This window comes from Malania oleifera, chromosome 2 (genome assembly GCF_029873635.1).
Source record: "Malania oleifera isolate guangnan ecotype guangnan chromosome 2, ASM2987363v1, whole genome shotgun sequence".
Taxonomy (NCBI): Eukaryota; Viridiplantae; Streptophyta; class Magnoliopsida; order Santalales; family Ximeniaceae; genus Malania; species Malania oleifera.
In genome coordinates this window covers 3,754,802-3,771,640 of record NC_080418.1, presented here as the reverse complement: position 1 = coordinate 3,771,640, position 16,839 = coordinate 3,754,802, and the positions used below count along the sequence as shown (strand labels likewise).

Genomic DNA, 16,839 nt, shown 5'->3' with positions numbered 1-16,839 from the left:
CTGAGAAGTGTCTCACCTCAATATATAAATCATCTTTAGGACCATCTCGAGATCGTGTTTAGTGAACTTCGAGGCGGGGTGATAGCTAGTTTAGTTTTTGTGAGTGTCTGTAAAAACTCTAATGTAATTAAGTTGCGTTTGAAGTCCCTAGATATGTAATATGGTCGTAAGAACTGAGTTGGGTTTTGTATTGTAATATGTGTTGTAATATGGATATTTGGAGACATTTGTTGTAAAGTTAGTCTAGAACTCTGGTAATGTTTTGGAGAATGCATCATTTATTTCTGCTGCTTTTATATGATGAATATGACATCAGGTATACAGACGTCACTAAAGTAGCACATTGGGTCCCACGTGACAAGTCGGGGCATTACAATGCCCTTACCACTGAATCATGTCCTAATGGCCTCAAATGAGTCTCTTTAGTCTTTACTATTTAATAACAATAGTAGCATTAATGATCGCGACAACGAGGATATTAAAAGAAAAAGAAACAATTATTCCCACAAGTAAAGATTCAAGAAGGGTATTGATACTTTTGTCCCATCAAACCAAATTGTATGGGAATACAAGATTATGTAAAATCATGCTAATTAAGTATTAACATAAATGATTTTTTGACATTACTTTTTTTATTTTTTATTTTTAAATATTCGTCAAGGTGTAAGTGAATCAAGTATATTTACAAGTTATCCAAATTCAGTTTACTCCCCAACTCAACTTGACTCGTTCTACTTATATTCAAACTATTTGAGTATATTATGGAATCAGAATTGAACTTTGTAATACTATTATAGGCCTAACCAAACTTAACTGAACATTTAAATTTTATTCTTTTATAATATTTTACAGATCGTATATTTATATATATATATTTAACATTACATCCACATTATATGTTTTATGTTATATATATTTAATATTAATTTATAATCAAATCAAAACTCAATCAAGTTAATATTGACTTTTAATGACTTGCAATCCCTTTGAGCCTCACTTTAACAATTTTGAGATTGATTGAGTTTAAGATTTTAATTTACATCAATTAAAAAAATGTGGTACAAGTTTTAGTTTAAATTTTAATTTTTAATTTTCATTTTCTTTCTCATTGGCCATTGCGCAAGTCATGTGGAATTACCAAACTATATATATATATATCCAAGGAGTCGTTTACCGCCAATGTCTTTTTCAAATGCCTAACGGAGTAGCAGAGCAAATCTCCGTCCTCGGCTCCCACGTCAAGAGCCGAAGGTTTTTCGATCTCCTCATCTTCAATTCTAACCCTCAGTCTCTCAATCAATCACCTCCATCTCTTCTCGTTACCAAATCTCTCGATTTTCTCCAGGTTTGATCAAGGAACTCTGCGGCTTCTTGAATTCATCTTGGTTTCCAACGATGTGAAATCATCCTTGGAAGTTCGATCGAGCTTGCGAGAGTTCATGAGCTCTGAATGTCTACGAGTTGTTCGTGAAATTGCTGAGAAAACTGTCGACGAGAAGCTTTTAATTATCGATTTCTTTGTTCGTGCTTTTGCTCTCGCAGGCGATGTCGAGGTACAGATTCTCTCTCTGTTCTGCACGTATCCTTGTTAATAATATTTTTTCATCATCATCATCATCGTCGTCATCGTTTTTGCTATATTAATCTCATTAATGTCAATTGCTGTAGCTGCTTGTACCTTAATAAGTTGTTAGGCTTGTTCAAATGTCTTTGGTCGAGGAGAAATATGAACATTTTGTCAACTATTGTTCAGTTCTTAAAATGAAGGTCTGATTATGTGCACTATAAACCCGTAATCTATCTGGTTGAGGCATAGGCATACTGAGTATTAAATGTCGACTTTTGTGCTATCAAATTCAAAATTGAGAATGGAATAGGGTTTTCGAAACCCTTATCACTCGAAATCAGATGATTTCGCGATCTATTTGGTGTTTTTGAGGTTAAATCGTTTCAAACGCATTTACAAGGGTGAGAATTACTTTGTTTCTATGTTTAATGAAATCTAGAAGAAGGCGCTTAAATTTGATCGAAATTTGACAGAGATATGCTAGTTTTGCCTTGCTTCTTTTACCATAGATTGATTATATCTAAACTATGGGACTCTATTCTTTGTTCTACGCAACTATACGTGGGTTTGTACCAATGTTTCTACCTTATAACCATACTGGCTTCTAATTAACGCATTAAATGTTTTTAGAGTTGCTTGGCTTTAAGATACGAGGCCTTGGCTTTGCGGGAACTCAATTCTACACGTTATAACGGCCTACAAGTTTCATATAGGGAATGGCTTACATTTGCTGAGCATTCCCTGGATAAAGGTTACTATTCTATCACTAGGAAGGTAAATCTTTTATGGCATGGAAATTTTGATATGGTCACTGTTTTTATATTGATATAATGTTGAATTGCATTTTGTTTGATGGCATGTTGTTTCTCATATATTTCAAGTTTAGACAGATTCCTCACTCTGGTTTCTAGAATAGGATAATTGAACTGTAACTATGCTTTGATTTTTTTACCAAAAAATAAGTCCGTGATTGGCTCTTCAGAATTGTATTTGAGAGTTGCTCGCTTACATCCAACATTTTATGTTGTGCTCACTTGTGGTGTTAGTTTTTGGCAATAAGCATGTTAGAAAATTTCTACTATTAATGACTAGCACATTCAATTTTTTAAATAAAGCTTGAATAAATCTGAACTCTTGGTTCCTTTATAACTTCCATAGTTAATATGTTAAGTATCCCATTGTGGAACTGCCGCGGGGATAGAAACAGTGCCCTATGGCAGGCAGAGACTAGATATTCATTTTCCTTGAAACTCATATCTCAAAGGTGAAGGGCATGATAGCTTCTCAAGCGTTGGGTTTTGGTCATGCTGCGAGAGTGGATCCTTGTGGTTTCGTCAGTGTTATTTGGGATACCTAGAACATGATTACTATTTGTAATACAAACCGTCAGTTTGTTTTGTTAGAGATTGCAGAAGTGAGTGGTAGAAGTTGATTTGGCTCTGCTGTTTGTGCATGCTAGTTCTATACCAAGTTCAAGACAGGAGTTGTGGATCCATTTACAACAAGTGGGGAGTTTAATCCATGTAATAATCCAAAAAAAAAAAAAAGTAGAATAATAATAATGATCATTTAGTTAGTATCAAAACGAAAGTGTTTCTCTGTTAGGATTTTTGATTCCATGTTTGAAGCCTAAGAAAGACCTTGTCTAAGCGAGTGCTTAAAGACCATTGCGGTTCAATCGCTTCCTGGAGGTCAGCCTGGTTAAAATGGAATTTTATAGAATAAAATAAGGTAGACACTATTTGTATACGTAAATAAGTATATAAAATAATGTTTTGACTGACATAATTTGTAAAAATATATGATAAAATAATAATAATATAGGTATTCTATGCGGGACCCACAAGACCGTGTAGGGCCCACATGAGTCCTAAAGCCGCGTCGGGGTCCACATGAGTCTCGAAGCTGTGTAGGGTTCATAAAACCGTATGAAGACTATGGAAGTTACGTAGGATCCACTTGGGCCTCGAAGTTGTGTGGGGTCCACAAGACCATGTGGGACCTACATGAGTTTTTAAAATTCGAATTTAATTCTTAAAAAAAAAACAAACTAAAACATGGCTTAAAAATAATAACAATGATAATAATAATAATAATAATAATAATAATAATAATGATTTAAAAAAAATAAAAAAATAAACTAATTAATTAATTAATTAATTAATTAAGTAATTAATTAAAAATTAATTAAATGGGAGTGGTGGCAAACACTCGCATATGACCTCCATTCCTATCCCATACTCAATCCATACCTAATCCATTTTTTAATTTAAAAAAAAATTATAATTTCACCCATCTCCCCACACTTTTACAAATTCCATTTCTTCCCTAAAAATTTCCTATAAATAGGAAGCTCTCAACCTTCATTTTTCATAAAAAATTTCAAAGAAAGAGAAGGATTAGTGAGTGAAAAAATTAGTGGTGGAAAGAGAATTTTTGAGTGAGTTCTCACTCACCAATTCTTTCCGATCTCATTTCTTAGAGATATTCATTGTGTTCATAGCACAAGGTAAAAGAAGAGGTAAGTAAATTTGATTACTTTAGTTTTTTTTTTTTTATTTAAAATTCATACCCGAGTTTATTTTGTAGGTAAATTTCAATTATGTTAGTTAGTTCCATAAAATTTTCGTGAGTTTATTTTTTTATGCATATTTAATTATTCCAGTTCTATCTTTAATATACTTGCATTTATTTTTGGGTTAAGAAATGTTCTAATTCCCTCGGGTAAATTTTCAGCATTTCTTTCTATTAAAAAAAAAATTTATATATTTTTAACACAAAAATTGTGTGGCATGAGTTTATTTCTACGTTGCATTTTTTTTTTTTATGAAAATATGAGCAAAGATGAGATTTTCACGAGATTATTTTAAATTGCATAAATTATAATAAGATGGTTTTAAAACCCCTTATGGCAAAGGAAGTTCAAAGTTACAGAAATTCGGTACCGCAACTTAAAGTTTAAACGGATCAGAGTGCACCCAGACTGTTTACAGAGTGGTTATTTATGTTAGTGGATTTCTCCTGAGTGCACACCTGGTTCCGAACCAGGACTTAATAAGGAAAATCTCACTTAATGTTTACGTACGTTGATTTAGTTTGGTCGGCTAACCAGCTAAGTCCAGTCTTCAGACCGCACAACCTAGTCATGGGGGTAAACATGACTCACGGCAAACAGGCCTAAGGGTGGTTTTTACAATATATGTTTATACATATATAATTACGTGTATAGAGTTATTAATGATTTGAAGGAAAAGTATATGTTTATATGAAAATGGCCATTCTTGTGCCTAAATGACGATCTAAAGGAAACGTATAAGGAACAGTATATATATGTAAATAATTAAATATTTTTATAGTTTTAAAGTTAAAAGTTTAATTTAACAGTTATAATATATGATTATAAAATTTTATTGTTGTAGTTGATGACAAAAGTTTTATGTAGAAATTTTTAAATTTACATTTATTTTAGAAGCAGTTTTGAAATTAAAGTATTAAATATTATTTTACAAAATTTTAAAAGCTCATTTTGGCCACACACTAATAATAATTTTATTTACTTACTGAGTGTCGCCTCACCCCATTCATATTTTTTACATTTTAGATAACTTTGAAGGACATATCGGAAATCAGGCATAGCAAGCATGCAGGTGGGAATTAAATAGAAAAAATAAGGATTTATTAGAAATATTAATATGATGTCAGATATTTATGCTTATGTAATTTTTATTCTTTTGAAATAAATGATTGTAATATGGATAATTCGCGCTCTAGTTTAATAATAATTGAGTTTATTCACTTCCATTGTAAATCAATGGTAAAAGTAAATATCCCAGATCCTTCGGGGTTGGGGTATTACATTTGGTATCAGAGCAATAGGTTATAGGTTCTGTAGACTTTAAGAAATAATTTTACCAGAGCATAGGCATAACCATGATGTGGGTAAGATTGGGTAAATTAGGACGTTTTTCTTTTGCCTATAACTTTGATTAAACTTTAAAAATAAGGTTATGATTTTAAAATAACTCTAGTCCTTTCCCTCATAATGGACCCGAAGAACAACAACGTAAGTGTTGAAGGAAATGAGAATAATGTGGGGACTTGCAATAGAGAAGACATCAATGCTACTACGGTCATGGCGGAACTTCTGCGGAATTCCAAGGAACGAAATGGTCCACCAACCCATGAAGGTTGTACGGTGGAACAGTTAAATCGAATGCACCCTCCGACTTTTGAGGGAAAAGCTGCTCCAATTGCTGCAGAAGATTGGATGCAATCAATGGAAGAAATACTACGAGTCCTTCGTTGCACGAATGAACAAAATGTGTTATTTGCTGCCTATAAAATGATTGGTGAGGCCAAACGCTGGTGGAACTCAAAAAAGTTACTCCTAGAGGACCAAATCCAACAATCCTTACATGGGAGCATTTTAAGGAAGTCTTCTTTGAACGATTTTTCCCCAAAACCACTAGAGATGCTAAGGCCAGGGAATTTTTGGAGTTGAAATAGGGAAATATGAATGTACAACTATATGCAGCAAAATTCATTGAATTATCCCGTTTTGCATCATATTTGGTTCCGGATGAATCAAAGAAAACCCGAAAATTTGAAGAAGGCTTGAACTCAAGGATTTATGAAATGGTAACAGTATTTGAGCTCGAAGACTTCCCCCAATTGGTGAACAAAGCAACGAAGGCAGAAGAAAGTCTATAAAGGAGTGCAGAAATATCTGACCAGAGAAAGAGGCCCGTGCCACAAGGGTTTCACTCTGGTAGAAATCATGGATCTTGGAAAGGAGCAACAACAACAACAACAACAAGAACAATAATGTGGGGCAAGGGCAAGCAGTGAGAAATCCAAATAATGCACAAAGCACCCCTTGTCCAAAATGCAACAAACTACATGGTGGTAAGTGTCGGGCCGGATTAGGGGTCTGTTATCGGTGTGGTAAACCTGGTCACATGCAACGAGAATGCCCACAAAACAACTCCTATAACCCAAATCAACAAAGAGGAGGCAACCAGGCACCTCGAAACAACAATCAACAGATTACCGCTCAGGCGCGTGTCTATGCCCTCACTCCAGGAGATGTAGAAAATACTAATGATGTGGTGACAGGTATTATTCCCATATTCTCCAAGAAAGCAGTAGTATTATTTGATTTTGGAGCCATACACTCCTTTATATCTACAACTTATGTTAAAATATGTGGGGTAGAGACTCAGCCATTAGAAATTGAGTTATCCGTGGCTACACCAACAGGAACCTTGGTAGTATGTAGAAAAATACTTAAATATTACCCAATTTGTATTGAGGAAAGAATACTACCGGCTAACTTGGTAGTATTTAGTATGCACGGATTTGACGTAATTCTTGGGATGGACTGGCTAGCTTCTAGCTATGCCAGTATAAATTGCTATAATAAGGAGGTGGTGTTTAGACCAGCTGGAGAGCAATAATACAAGTTCAATGGAACTCGTGTATGCCCTTCACCACGAATATTGTCGGCTATCCAGGCAAAGAGATTACTCTTGAATGAATGTCAGGGGTACCTAGCATGCGTGGTGGAGGCACCAAGGGAAGAATTAAAGCTTGAGGATATCCCCATAGTAAGGGAATTCTCGGATGTATTTCCTGAGGATTTACCTAGGCTACCTCCTGACCGCGAAATCGAGTTTGTTATTGACCTACTACGAGGGAAGACACTGATATCTAAAGCTCCATACAGAATGACACCAATAGAATTGAAAGAACTGAAGGAATAATTACAAGAGTTGCTGGACAAAGGATTCATTAGACCCAACGTGTCACCATGGGGAGCACCGGTACTATTCGTTAAAAAGAAAGACGGGTCGATGAGAATGTGTATTGATTATTGGGAGATAAATAAAGTAACAATTAAGAACAAGTACCCAATACCTCGCATAGATGACTTGTTTGATCAACTCCAAGGAACACAAGTCTTCTCTAAAATTGACCTTCGATCAGGCTACCATCAAGTGAAAATCAAATCAGAAGATGTTCCAAAGACTGCATTCTGAATGAGATATGGTCACTATGAATTCTTAGTCATGCCATTTGGACTGACTAATGCTCCTGCTGCATTTATGGACCTTATGAACAAGGTCTTTCGTGAATATCTAGATCAATTTGTGGCGGTCTTCATTGATGATATTTTGATTTATTCAAAAAGCCCCTAGGAACATGAGAACCATTTGAGGCTAGTACTCAAAGTACTAAGAGAAAAGAAACTCTATGCCAAACTTACGAAATGTGAGTTCTGGCTAGAAAGAGTTGCATTCTTAGGGCACGTGATATCTAAGGATGGTGTTTATGTGGACCCAAGTAAAATAGAGGCAGTAGTGGATTGGGCAAGACCGAAGAATATTCACGAGATCAGGAGTTTCTTAGGTCTGGCAGGATATTATCGTCGATTTGTGGAAGGGTTTTCTCAAATATCTGGTCCTCTGACGAGATTGACAAGAAAGAATGTGAAGTATGAGTGGATTCATGAATGTGAGCAAAGCTTTCAAGAATTAAAGCAACGACTCATCACTGCCCCGGTGCTGACAATTTCATCACGAGAAGATGGTTTTGTGATTTACAGTGATGCATCTCGGAAAGGGCTCGGGTGTGTATTAATGCAACAAGGGAAGGTCATTGCATATGCTTCTCGACAACTCAAGGAGTACGAGAAGAATTATCCAACACACGATTTGGAACTGATAGCTGTGGTATTTGCACTAAAGATCTGGAGACACTATCTCTATGGTGAAAGGTGTGAGATTTTCACAGACCATAAAAGTCTCAAATACTTTTTCGCGCAAAAGGAATTAAACATGAGACAGAGAAGATGGTTGGAATTAATCAAAGATTATGATTGCACCATTAACTATCACCCGGGAAAAGCCAACGTGGTAGCATATGCATTAAGTCGAAAGTCAATGAATGCGTCAGTCTTGGCAATGGTGACCCAACATCAAATTATGATTGACCTGGAAAGATTTGGTGTGAAAATAGTGGAAGGAAATCATCAAGCTCTCATTGCTAATCTGGTAATCCAATAGACCTTACCGGAAAGGATTAAGGTTGCACAATTGGAAGATGTAGAGCTAGTGAAGATTATGGGTAAGGTACAGAGTGGACTGAAGGGGGACTTTAACATCTCTGACGATGGAGTTTTGAGATTCCAAACTAGATTGTGTGTGCCCAATGACAAAGATATCAAAGAACAATCTTGGAAGAAGCTCATTGATCTCTTTATACAGTGCATCCGGGAAGCATGAAGATGTATCAGGACTTGAGAGTCTTTTTGGTGGAATAACATGAAGAGGGAGACTGCACAGTTTGTGGAACGATGTCTTACTTGTGAACAAGTAAAGGCTGAGCATCAGAGACCAGCAGGACCACTGCAACCACTCCACATTCTTGAGTGGAAATGGGAGCACATCTCCATGGATTTTGTAATTGGGCTACCTCCAGCACTCCATGGACAGAACGCCATCTGGGTGGTTGTTGATCGTCTAACGAAGACCGCTCACTTTATTCAAATCAAAGTTAACTACTCTATGACCAAACTTGCAGAGTTATATGTTCAAGAGATAGTTAGACTAAATGGGTTGCCCGTGTCTATCGTTTCAGATCGAGATCCACGATTCACATCACAATTCTGGAAGAGTTTGCAAAGAGCCTTGGGATCACGACTTACTTTTAGCACGACATTTCATCCTCAAACTGATGGACAATCGGAGAGAACCATTCAGATATTGGAGGATATGTTGAGAGCTTGTGTACTGGATTTCAAAGGAAGTTGGATTCAGTATTTGCCGTTAGTTGAGTTCGCCTATAACAACAGTTATCAGTCCAGCATAGAAATGACACCGTATGAAGCGTTATATTGTCGAAAGTGCTGATCCCCATTATATTGGGATGAGGTTGGCGAACGACGAATTTTAGGTCCCGAGATTATACAAAGGACCTTTGAGAAAATTAAGCTCATCCGGGACAAAATAAAAACTGCTCAAAGTCGGCAAATGAGCTATGCGAATACCCGTCGGCGTGAGTTGGAGTTTCAAGTGGGGGATAATATATTTTCAAAACTCGCTCCAATGAAAAGAATCATGAGGTTTGGGAAAAAGGGCAAACTAAGCCCCAGGTATATTGGACCATTTGAGGTATGGGAGAAGATTGGTCTAGTTGCTTACAAAATTGCCCTACCTCCTGCACTATTGAGAATTCATGATGTATTCCATGTCCAATGTTAAAGAAGAACGTTCCAGACCCTTCTCATGTGATAAGTTATAAGTTGTTAGAAGTTAGTGACACTTTATCATATGAAGAAGTACCAATCCAGATTTTAGACGAGAAGGATCAGGATTTGCGCACAAAGAGATTTCATTGGTAAAAGTGCTCTGGCACAACCATGACATTGAGAAGCATCATGGGAACTAGAAGCAGATATACGCCAGAAATACCCACATCTTTTCGATGATAGCAGGATCGGATAAAAGCACAACATTATACAAGGTACTCATTTAAATTTTTGTAAATTTCGAGGACGAAATTTTAATAAGGAGGGGAGGATGTAATAACCAAAAAAAAAAAAAAAAAAGTAGAATAATAATAATGGTCATTTAGTTAGTATCAAAATGAAATTATTTCTCTGTTAGGATCCTTGATTCCATGTTTGATGCCTAAGAAAGACCTTGTCTAAGCGAGTGCTTAAAGACCATTGCGGCTCAGTCGCTCTCTGGAGGTCGGTCTGGTTAAAATGGAATTTCATAGGATAAAACAGGGTAGACACTGTTTGTATACTTAAATAAGTACATAAAATAATGTTTTGACTGACATAATTTGTAGAAATAAATGATAAAATAATAATAATATAAGTATTCTATGCGGGGCCCATAAGACTGTGTGGGGTCCATATGAGTCCTGAAACCCTGTGGGGGTCCACATGAGTCTTGAAGCTGTGTAGGGCTCATAAAATCGTATGAAGACTGTGGGAGTTACGTAAGACCCACTTGGGCCTCGAAGTTGTGTGGGGCCCACATGAGTTTTTAAAATTCGAATTTAATTCTTAAAAAAAAAAAAAAAACTAAAACATGACTTAAAAATAATAACAATGATAATAATAATAATAATAATGATTTAAAAAAAAAAACTAATTAATTAATTAAGTAAGTAATTAATTAATTAAAAATTAATTAAATAGGAGTGGTGGCAAACACTCCCACATGACTTCCATCCCTATCCCATACTCAACCCATACCTAGCCCATCCCTTGTCCATTTTTTAATTTTAAAAAAATTATAATTTCACCCCTCTCCCCATACTTTTACAAATTCCATTTCTTCCCCAAAATTTTCCTATAAATAGGAAACTCTCAACCTTCATTTTTCACAAAAATATTTAAAGGAAGAGAAGGATTAGTGAGTGAAAGAATTAGTGGTGGAGAGTAGGGGTGAGCAAACGGTCGGTTCGGCCAGATTCGGTTAATTAACCGAATTAACCGAAAATTTCAGTTAATAAATTTTGTTAACCGAACCGACCGAACAAGGAGAGCTACCCGAACCGAACTCGATCGAATTCCTTTTCGGGTAATTCGGTTAACCGAATCTAACCAAAATAATTAAAATTAATTATTAAAGAATGGAATATGTACCTGAGTCACTGAATCGATCCATCCAGCTACTGGAAGAGGGATTTGGGATCGGGATCGGGATCGGGACGAGAATAGAGAACTGGGAAGTGGGAAGTGGGAAGAGGGGCTTAGCCGCCGGTGCTTAGGGCCTGAGCCTCAAGCAAAGCAACGAAGATTGAAGAGACGATTTGCGAAGAGGGAGAAGGAGAAGTGGAGAAGGACTGCCTGCTAAGTCTGGCAGAGGGAAACACAAGAAGGACTGAAATCTGAAGGAGAAGGAGAACTGAGGTCCAAGATCGAGAGGGGAGACTGGAGAGGCTGCGGCGCAGAGGAGACTTTGAAGGAGAACTGGAGAAGGAAAACTAAGGGTCCGAGACGCCGAGACGGAGTCATCGAGAAGCTGTGATGCAGATGAGACTTGAGAGGACATGAACAGTTGGCCAGTCGGGGCCGTCTGGCGCAGAGGAGACTGGAGAGGACCTAGCATATATATCTATTTTATATTTAAATTTTAATTAATTCTTAATTCGGGTAATTCGGTTGACCGAATTAAATTTTTTCATAACCGACCCGATAATCGATTACCCGAAATTTAGCGAACCCATAACCGAACCTACCGACCCCTATTTGTTAACCGAACCGAACCGACCGAAATTGATCGGTTAATTCGGGTTTCCCCGAATTATGCTCACCCCTAGTAGAGAGAGAATTTTTGAGTAAGTTCTCACTCACCCACTCTTTCCGATCTCATTTCTTAGAGATGTTCATTGTGTTCATAACACAAGGTAAAATTGAGGTAAGTAAATTTGATTATGTTAGTTTTTTTTTAATTTAAAATTCATACCCGAGTTTATTTTGTAAGTAAATTTCAATTATGTTAGTTCTATAAAATTTCCATGAGTTTATTTTTTTATGCATATTTAATTATACCAGTTCTATCTTTAATATACTTGCATTTATTTTTGGGTTAAGAAATGTTCTAATCCCCTCGACTAAATTTTCAGCATTTCTTTCTATTAAAAAAAAATTATATATATTTTTAACACAAAAATTGTGTGGCATGAGTTTATTTCTACGTTACATTTTTTTTTAATGAAAATACGAGTAAAGATGAGATTTTCACGAGATTATTTTAAATTGTATAAATTATAATAAGATAGTTTTAAAACCCCTTATGGCAAAGGAAGTTCAAAGTTACAGAAACTCGGTACCGCAGCTTAAAGTTTAAACGGATCAGAGTGCACCCAGACTGTTTACAGAGTGGTTATTTATGTTAGTAGATTTTTTCTGAGTGCACACCTGGTTCCGGATTAGGATTTAATAAGGAAAATCTCACTTAATGTTTATGTATGTTGATTTAGTTTGGTTGGCCAGTCAGTTAAGTCCAGTCTTCGGACCGCACAACCCAATCATGGAGGTAAACATGACTTACAGCAAACAGGCCTAAGGGTGGTTTTTACAATATATGTTTATACATATTTAATTATGTGTATAGAGTTATTAATGATTTGAAGGAAAAGTATATGTTTATATGAAAATGACCATTTTTGTGCCTAAATGACGATCTAAAAGAAACGTATAAGGAACAGTATATATATGTAAATAATTAAATATTTTTACAGTTTTAAAGTTAAAAGTTTAATTTAACAGTTATAGTATATGATTATAAAATTTTATTGTCGTAGTTGATGACAAAAGTTTTATGCAGAAATTTTTAAATTTATATTTATTTTAGAAACAGTTTTGAAGTTATTGTATTAAATATTGTTTTACAAAATTTTAAAAGCTCATTTTGGCCACACACTAATAATAATTTTATTTACTTATTGAGTGTCGTCTCACCCCAATCATATTTTTTGCATTTCAGATAACTCTAAAGGACATATCGGAAATCAGGCATAGCAAACATGCGGGTGGGAATTAAATAGAAAAAATAAGGATTTATTAGAAATATTAGTATGATGCTAGATATTTATGCTTATGTAATTTTTCTTCTTTTGAAATAAATGATTGTACTATGGATAATTAGTGCTCTGGTTTAATAATAATTGAGTTTATTCACTTCCACTATAAATCAATGTTAAAAGTAAATATCCTAGATCCTTCGGGGTTGGGGTATTACAATCCAGAATTCTCTAACGGTTTTTTTGGGTGACTTCAAGTGATTATCTTTCTAATGAGGATGTTAAGGGTGGTAATTTCCTAAAGCTGTTAAACTTAAAGAAAACATTGACACGAGTAATTTGATGAATTTGGGATTTAAAGGTCAAATGTACACATATGCTCGCATAGGAGCGAGGTTGAATAATTTGTGGGTTAGCTTGATCGCAATCTAGCTCATCTGACCGGAGTTTACTATTTATGAAGCTTTGGTACATAATCTGGTCCAGACTCACTTTATTGTAATCTCAGTCTTCTTATATATATTTTTTGATCAGTAAACGTAAATATATTGATCAAGTGTGTATATACATCATACTCTAGGCATACCTAGGTTAAAGGGGGAGGCTAAGCCCCCATCACAGTTGCTTTGCAATACAATAAAAAAGGCAAGACAAAAAAAGCCTTCCTAACAAAATCTCATTTCATCAAGACTATCAGAACATTAAAAGTAAATGCAAGAACAACAAAAAGCACATTTACAATGCAATCTAACCTGGATCTCCAGTCCTGTGCTGAGAGAGTGATGGGAGTTTTTCGTACAAGGCTCTATAGACATGCACCTGGATGCATTTGATGATGGCCTCAATCGGAATTTCTATCTGCTCAAATTTGCTTTTGTTTTTGAAGTGCCATATCCAATATACTGTTGTAACCACACAGTCCCTCCTAGCCACTGATAGTGTTCCTGTACCTTTTGCTTCTTTAATTAACCACTTCAAGGCTGCATTTAAGGTTGTCATTCTCCTAGTCCATCCAAGCCACCCTCGAAGGTAATTCCAGACTTCCATAACCACTCTGCATTTGAAGAATAAGTGCTTAACCGACTCAGTTTCTGTTTTAGACAGGGCAGCAAATGATAAAGTAGTAACAAAACAATAATGAGTGTGGTAAGAAGTCATAGCAAACATAATTGAAGATTGGATGTTGTGTAAATGTGTGTTTACCTTTTCGAATAGCAATGGGAGGATCAATGTAACAACCTGGGAAATTTTAAATAATTTAAAATAATAAGGAAGATGGAAAGGGAAGAAGGAATAAAATTCGAAAGGTGGCAGCAAACATTCATCGACGAATAGACTAGTTTCGTCGATGAATGTTCTTCTTAGCTCGTCGATGAGGGTACGTGTCTCGTCAATGAGGAATTACCGAGAGGTGTTTTTTGCATGACTGAAATTCGTCGACGAATTGGATGTCTCGTCGACGAACTATGCACTAGGACTCGTCGACTAATCGACGTGTCTCGTCAACGAGTCCCTGCGTATAAATAGTGGATTTATTTCATTTCTGCGGGAATTCTCTGCATGTTTTCTCTCTCTCTCACTAAAATTCGGCACTACCACCTTCTCTCTTTGATTTCGGGCCGGATTTCCACCAGTTTGACAATATGAGGCCACCACGACACTCTTGGAAGAGTTCTCTATAAATCTGCTGGAGTGGATCGTCGGCGGGACTAGTTAGGAATTCATCCCAGATTTAAGATAAGGCTTTTTATGTAAAATTTGGCTTTACCCTAGTTGTAGGAAATATTATATGTGAAGAAATACTGAAATTTAGTTATTGGAGATGTGGTTTTCAGGGCGTTGAACGGGGAACCCAGCGGGTGCAGGACTGGTTATTTTAGGAGGCTTTTCAGGAATTAGGTAAGGAGAAATATTTTATAATAGGTTTTTAGTAATTATTAAAATGACTAATTTTGAGTAAAAATCCTACATATACAGGTATAATTTTTCTGAACCAAACTGATATTGGAAATACTGCTTAAATTATATAAGTATTAAATTGGAAAAAATTGTGTGGTTGGAACCATTTTGATCATTAAATGATTGTTGAGCTTAGTGGAATGAGGAAATTGTTGAGATTGTGAATGTCATTGGACTGAAATTCTTGTCTAGTTGAATACACTGATTGGATTGTGAACATTGTTTGATTGAAAATACTGGATGGTTGAGTATACTGTGATATTTGCGTAGACATGGTTGATTGGACAGGTTTATAATTAATCTGTGGTGTGGTTCGTGTAAATGACGATATAACGTTGGCAGTGGTATGAGGAGGTCGTTATATCGTACCTGGTATAACCGTCATATAACGTTGGCAGTGGTATGAGGAGGTCGTTATATGGACGTTTATACTGGGAGGTAAACATTGGCAGTGGTAGGAGGAGGTTGTTTACCTATTTACCATGAACGGGGTGTTTGTTTTGTAATCTGTGTGGTTTGGTTAGTCCTGTGTGGACCGTGTAATATGTGTGATTGGTTAGCCCTTTGTGGATCAATCCCGTGTGGACATTTATACTGTGCTTAGTCCTACGTGGACCAGTCCTGTGTGGACATGGATGCAGTGTGTTTGATTAGTCCTGTGTGGACACTGATGCTGTGTGATTTGATCCTGTGTGGATTGATTATGATATAGGCGTATGTGTGAAATTCTGTAAAGCAATTGTGTCGGTTGTGAACGAATGTTAATTAATTAAGTATTTAGGGTAAAGTAGATTACTCCACCCGAGGGCTTGCTGAGAAAGGTGAGTACGCTGGTAATTAATTGTGGGTACCAGAGTAGAAGGAAGCCACTTGTATGGGCGGGTGATCTTCTCTATTCTCTGTAACTTTACCTGAATACGTAATTCGAGGGCTTACTGAGAAAGGTGAGTGCCCTGGTATTAGCACTAGAGCAGAGGGAACCCACTTGTATAGGTGGGTGGATTTCCCTATTCTCGGAAACTAACATTAAAATACTGATGGTTATGGGTATGTGATTGGATGATAAGGACGTTGATCTTGTACGATTATGTCCATGTTATCTGGGTTTTTTTTTTTTTGTGAATTGTGTGTACACTTTAGATGGATATTTTAATTATATTATAAACATTTCAGCTACACACTATTATAAATTATTTCTTCCTTATTGAGAGGTGTCTCACCCTGTCATATGTTAAATCTTTTTAGGTTATCCAGGTGATCGAGCTTAAGTAGCTCCAGGGCAGGGTAGTTTTGTAAGTTAAATATAGCAGATCGGATATGTATTTAGTTTATGTCTAATATGTATTAATTCTGGATTATAATATAAAGGATTAGGTTGTAATTATTATGGATCAATGATGTATGTAAATATAACACTCTGGTATTTTCTGTTGAAGATATTTATTATTTCCGCTGTGTAAATGGTATTAGAGACGCGTGTCGGTCTCTTAACTCACCGGGCCCCGCGAGGCGGGTCCGGGGGTGTTACAATCAACATCTTGGGAGATAGGATCATCAGAAGGGGAAACTAAAGGCATGCCAATAGAAGTTAGAGGGGACTCTCTTCCTTGGAGCTGCCATCGTGAATACACCTGCAAAGTAGGACAATTGAGACAATGAGAAGGACTCAAACTACATGGAGACATAGGTGGACGATTGGGTAAGGACAACGGATTAGACTTTGGAAGATTTGGTAGAAGAAGAGACTCATTGAGGTTAGAAGCACTCAA

At 36.2% G+C, this 16,839-nt stretch overlaps 1 protein-coding gene across 4 annotated transcripts in view; it reads left to right on the top strand.

The window, feature by feature from the left end:
- The first annotated feature begins 1,181 nt into the window (after positions 1 to 1,181).
- LOC131148533 (protein DOUBLE-STRAND BREAK FORMATION) overlaps positions 1,182 to 16,839 on the top strand; it is a 30,309-nt gene continuing 14,651 nt past the window's right edge. For 3 of the 4 annotated variants that reach the window (XR_009135001.1, XM_058098286.1, XM_058098287.1), the window contains exons 1-3: positions 1,185 to 1,251; positions 1,346 to 1,553; positions 2,198 to 2,341. Coding sequence is in view for 3 of the 4 variants with exons in the window: in XM_058098286.1 (XP_057954269.1) it covers positions 1,193 to 1,251; positions 1,346 to 1,553; positions 2,198 to 2,341 (411 nt within the window). In the remaining variant the exon portion in view is untranslated. Of the gene's footprint in view, positions 1,252 to 1,345; positions 1,554 to 2,197; positions 2,342 to 16,839 lie in introns of all 4 variants that reach the window. The other variant, XM_058098285.1, reaches the window with a different exon arrangement.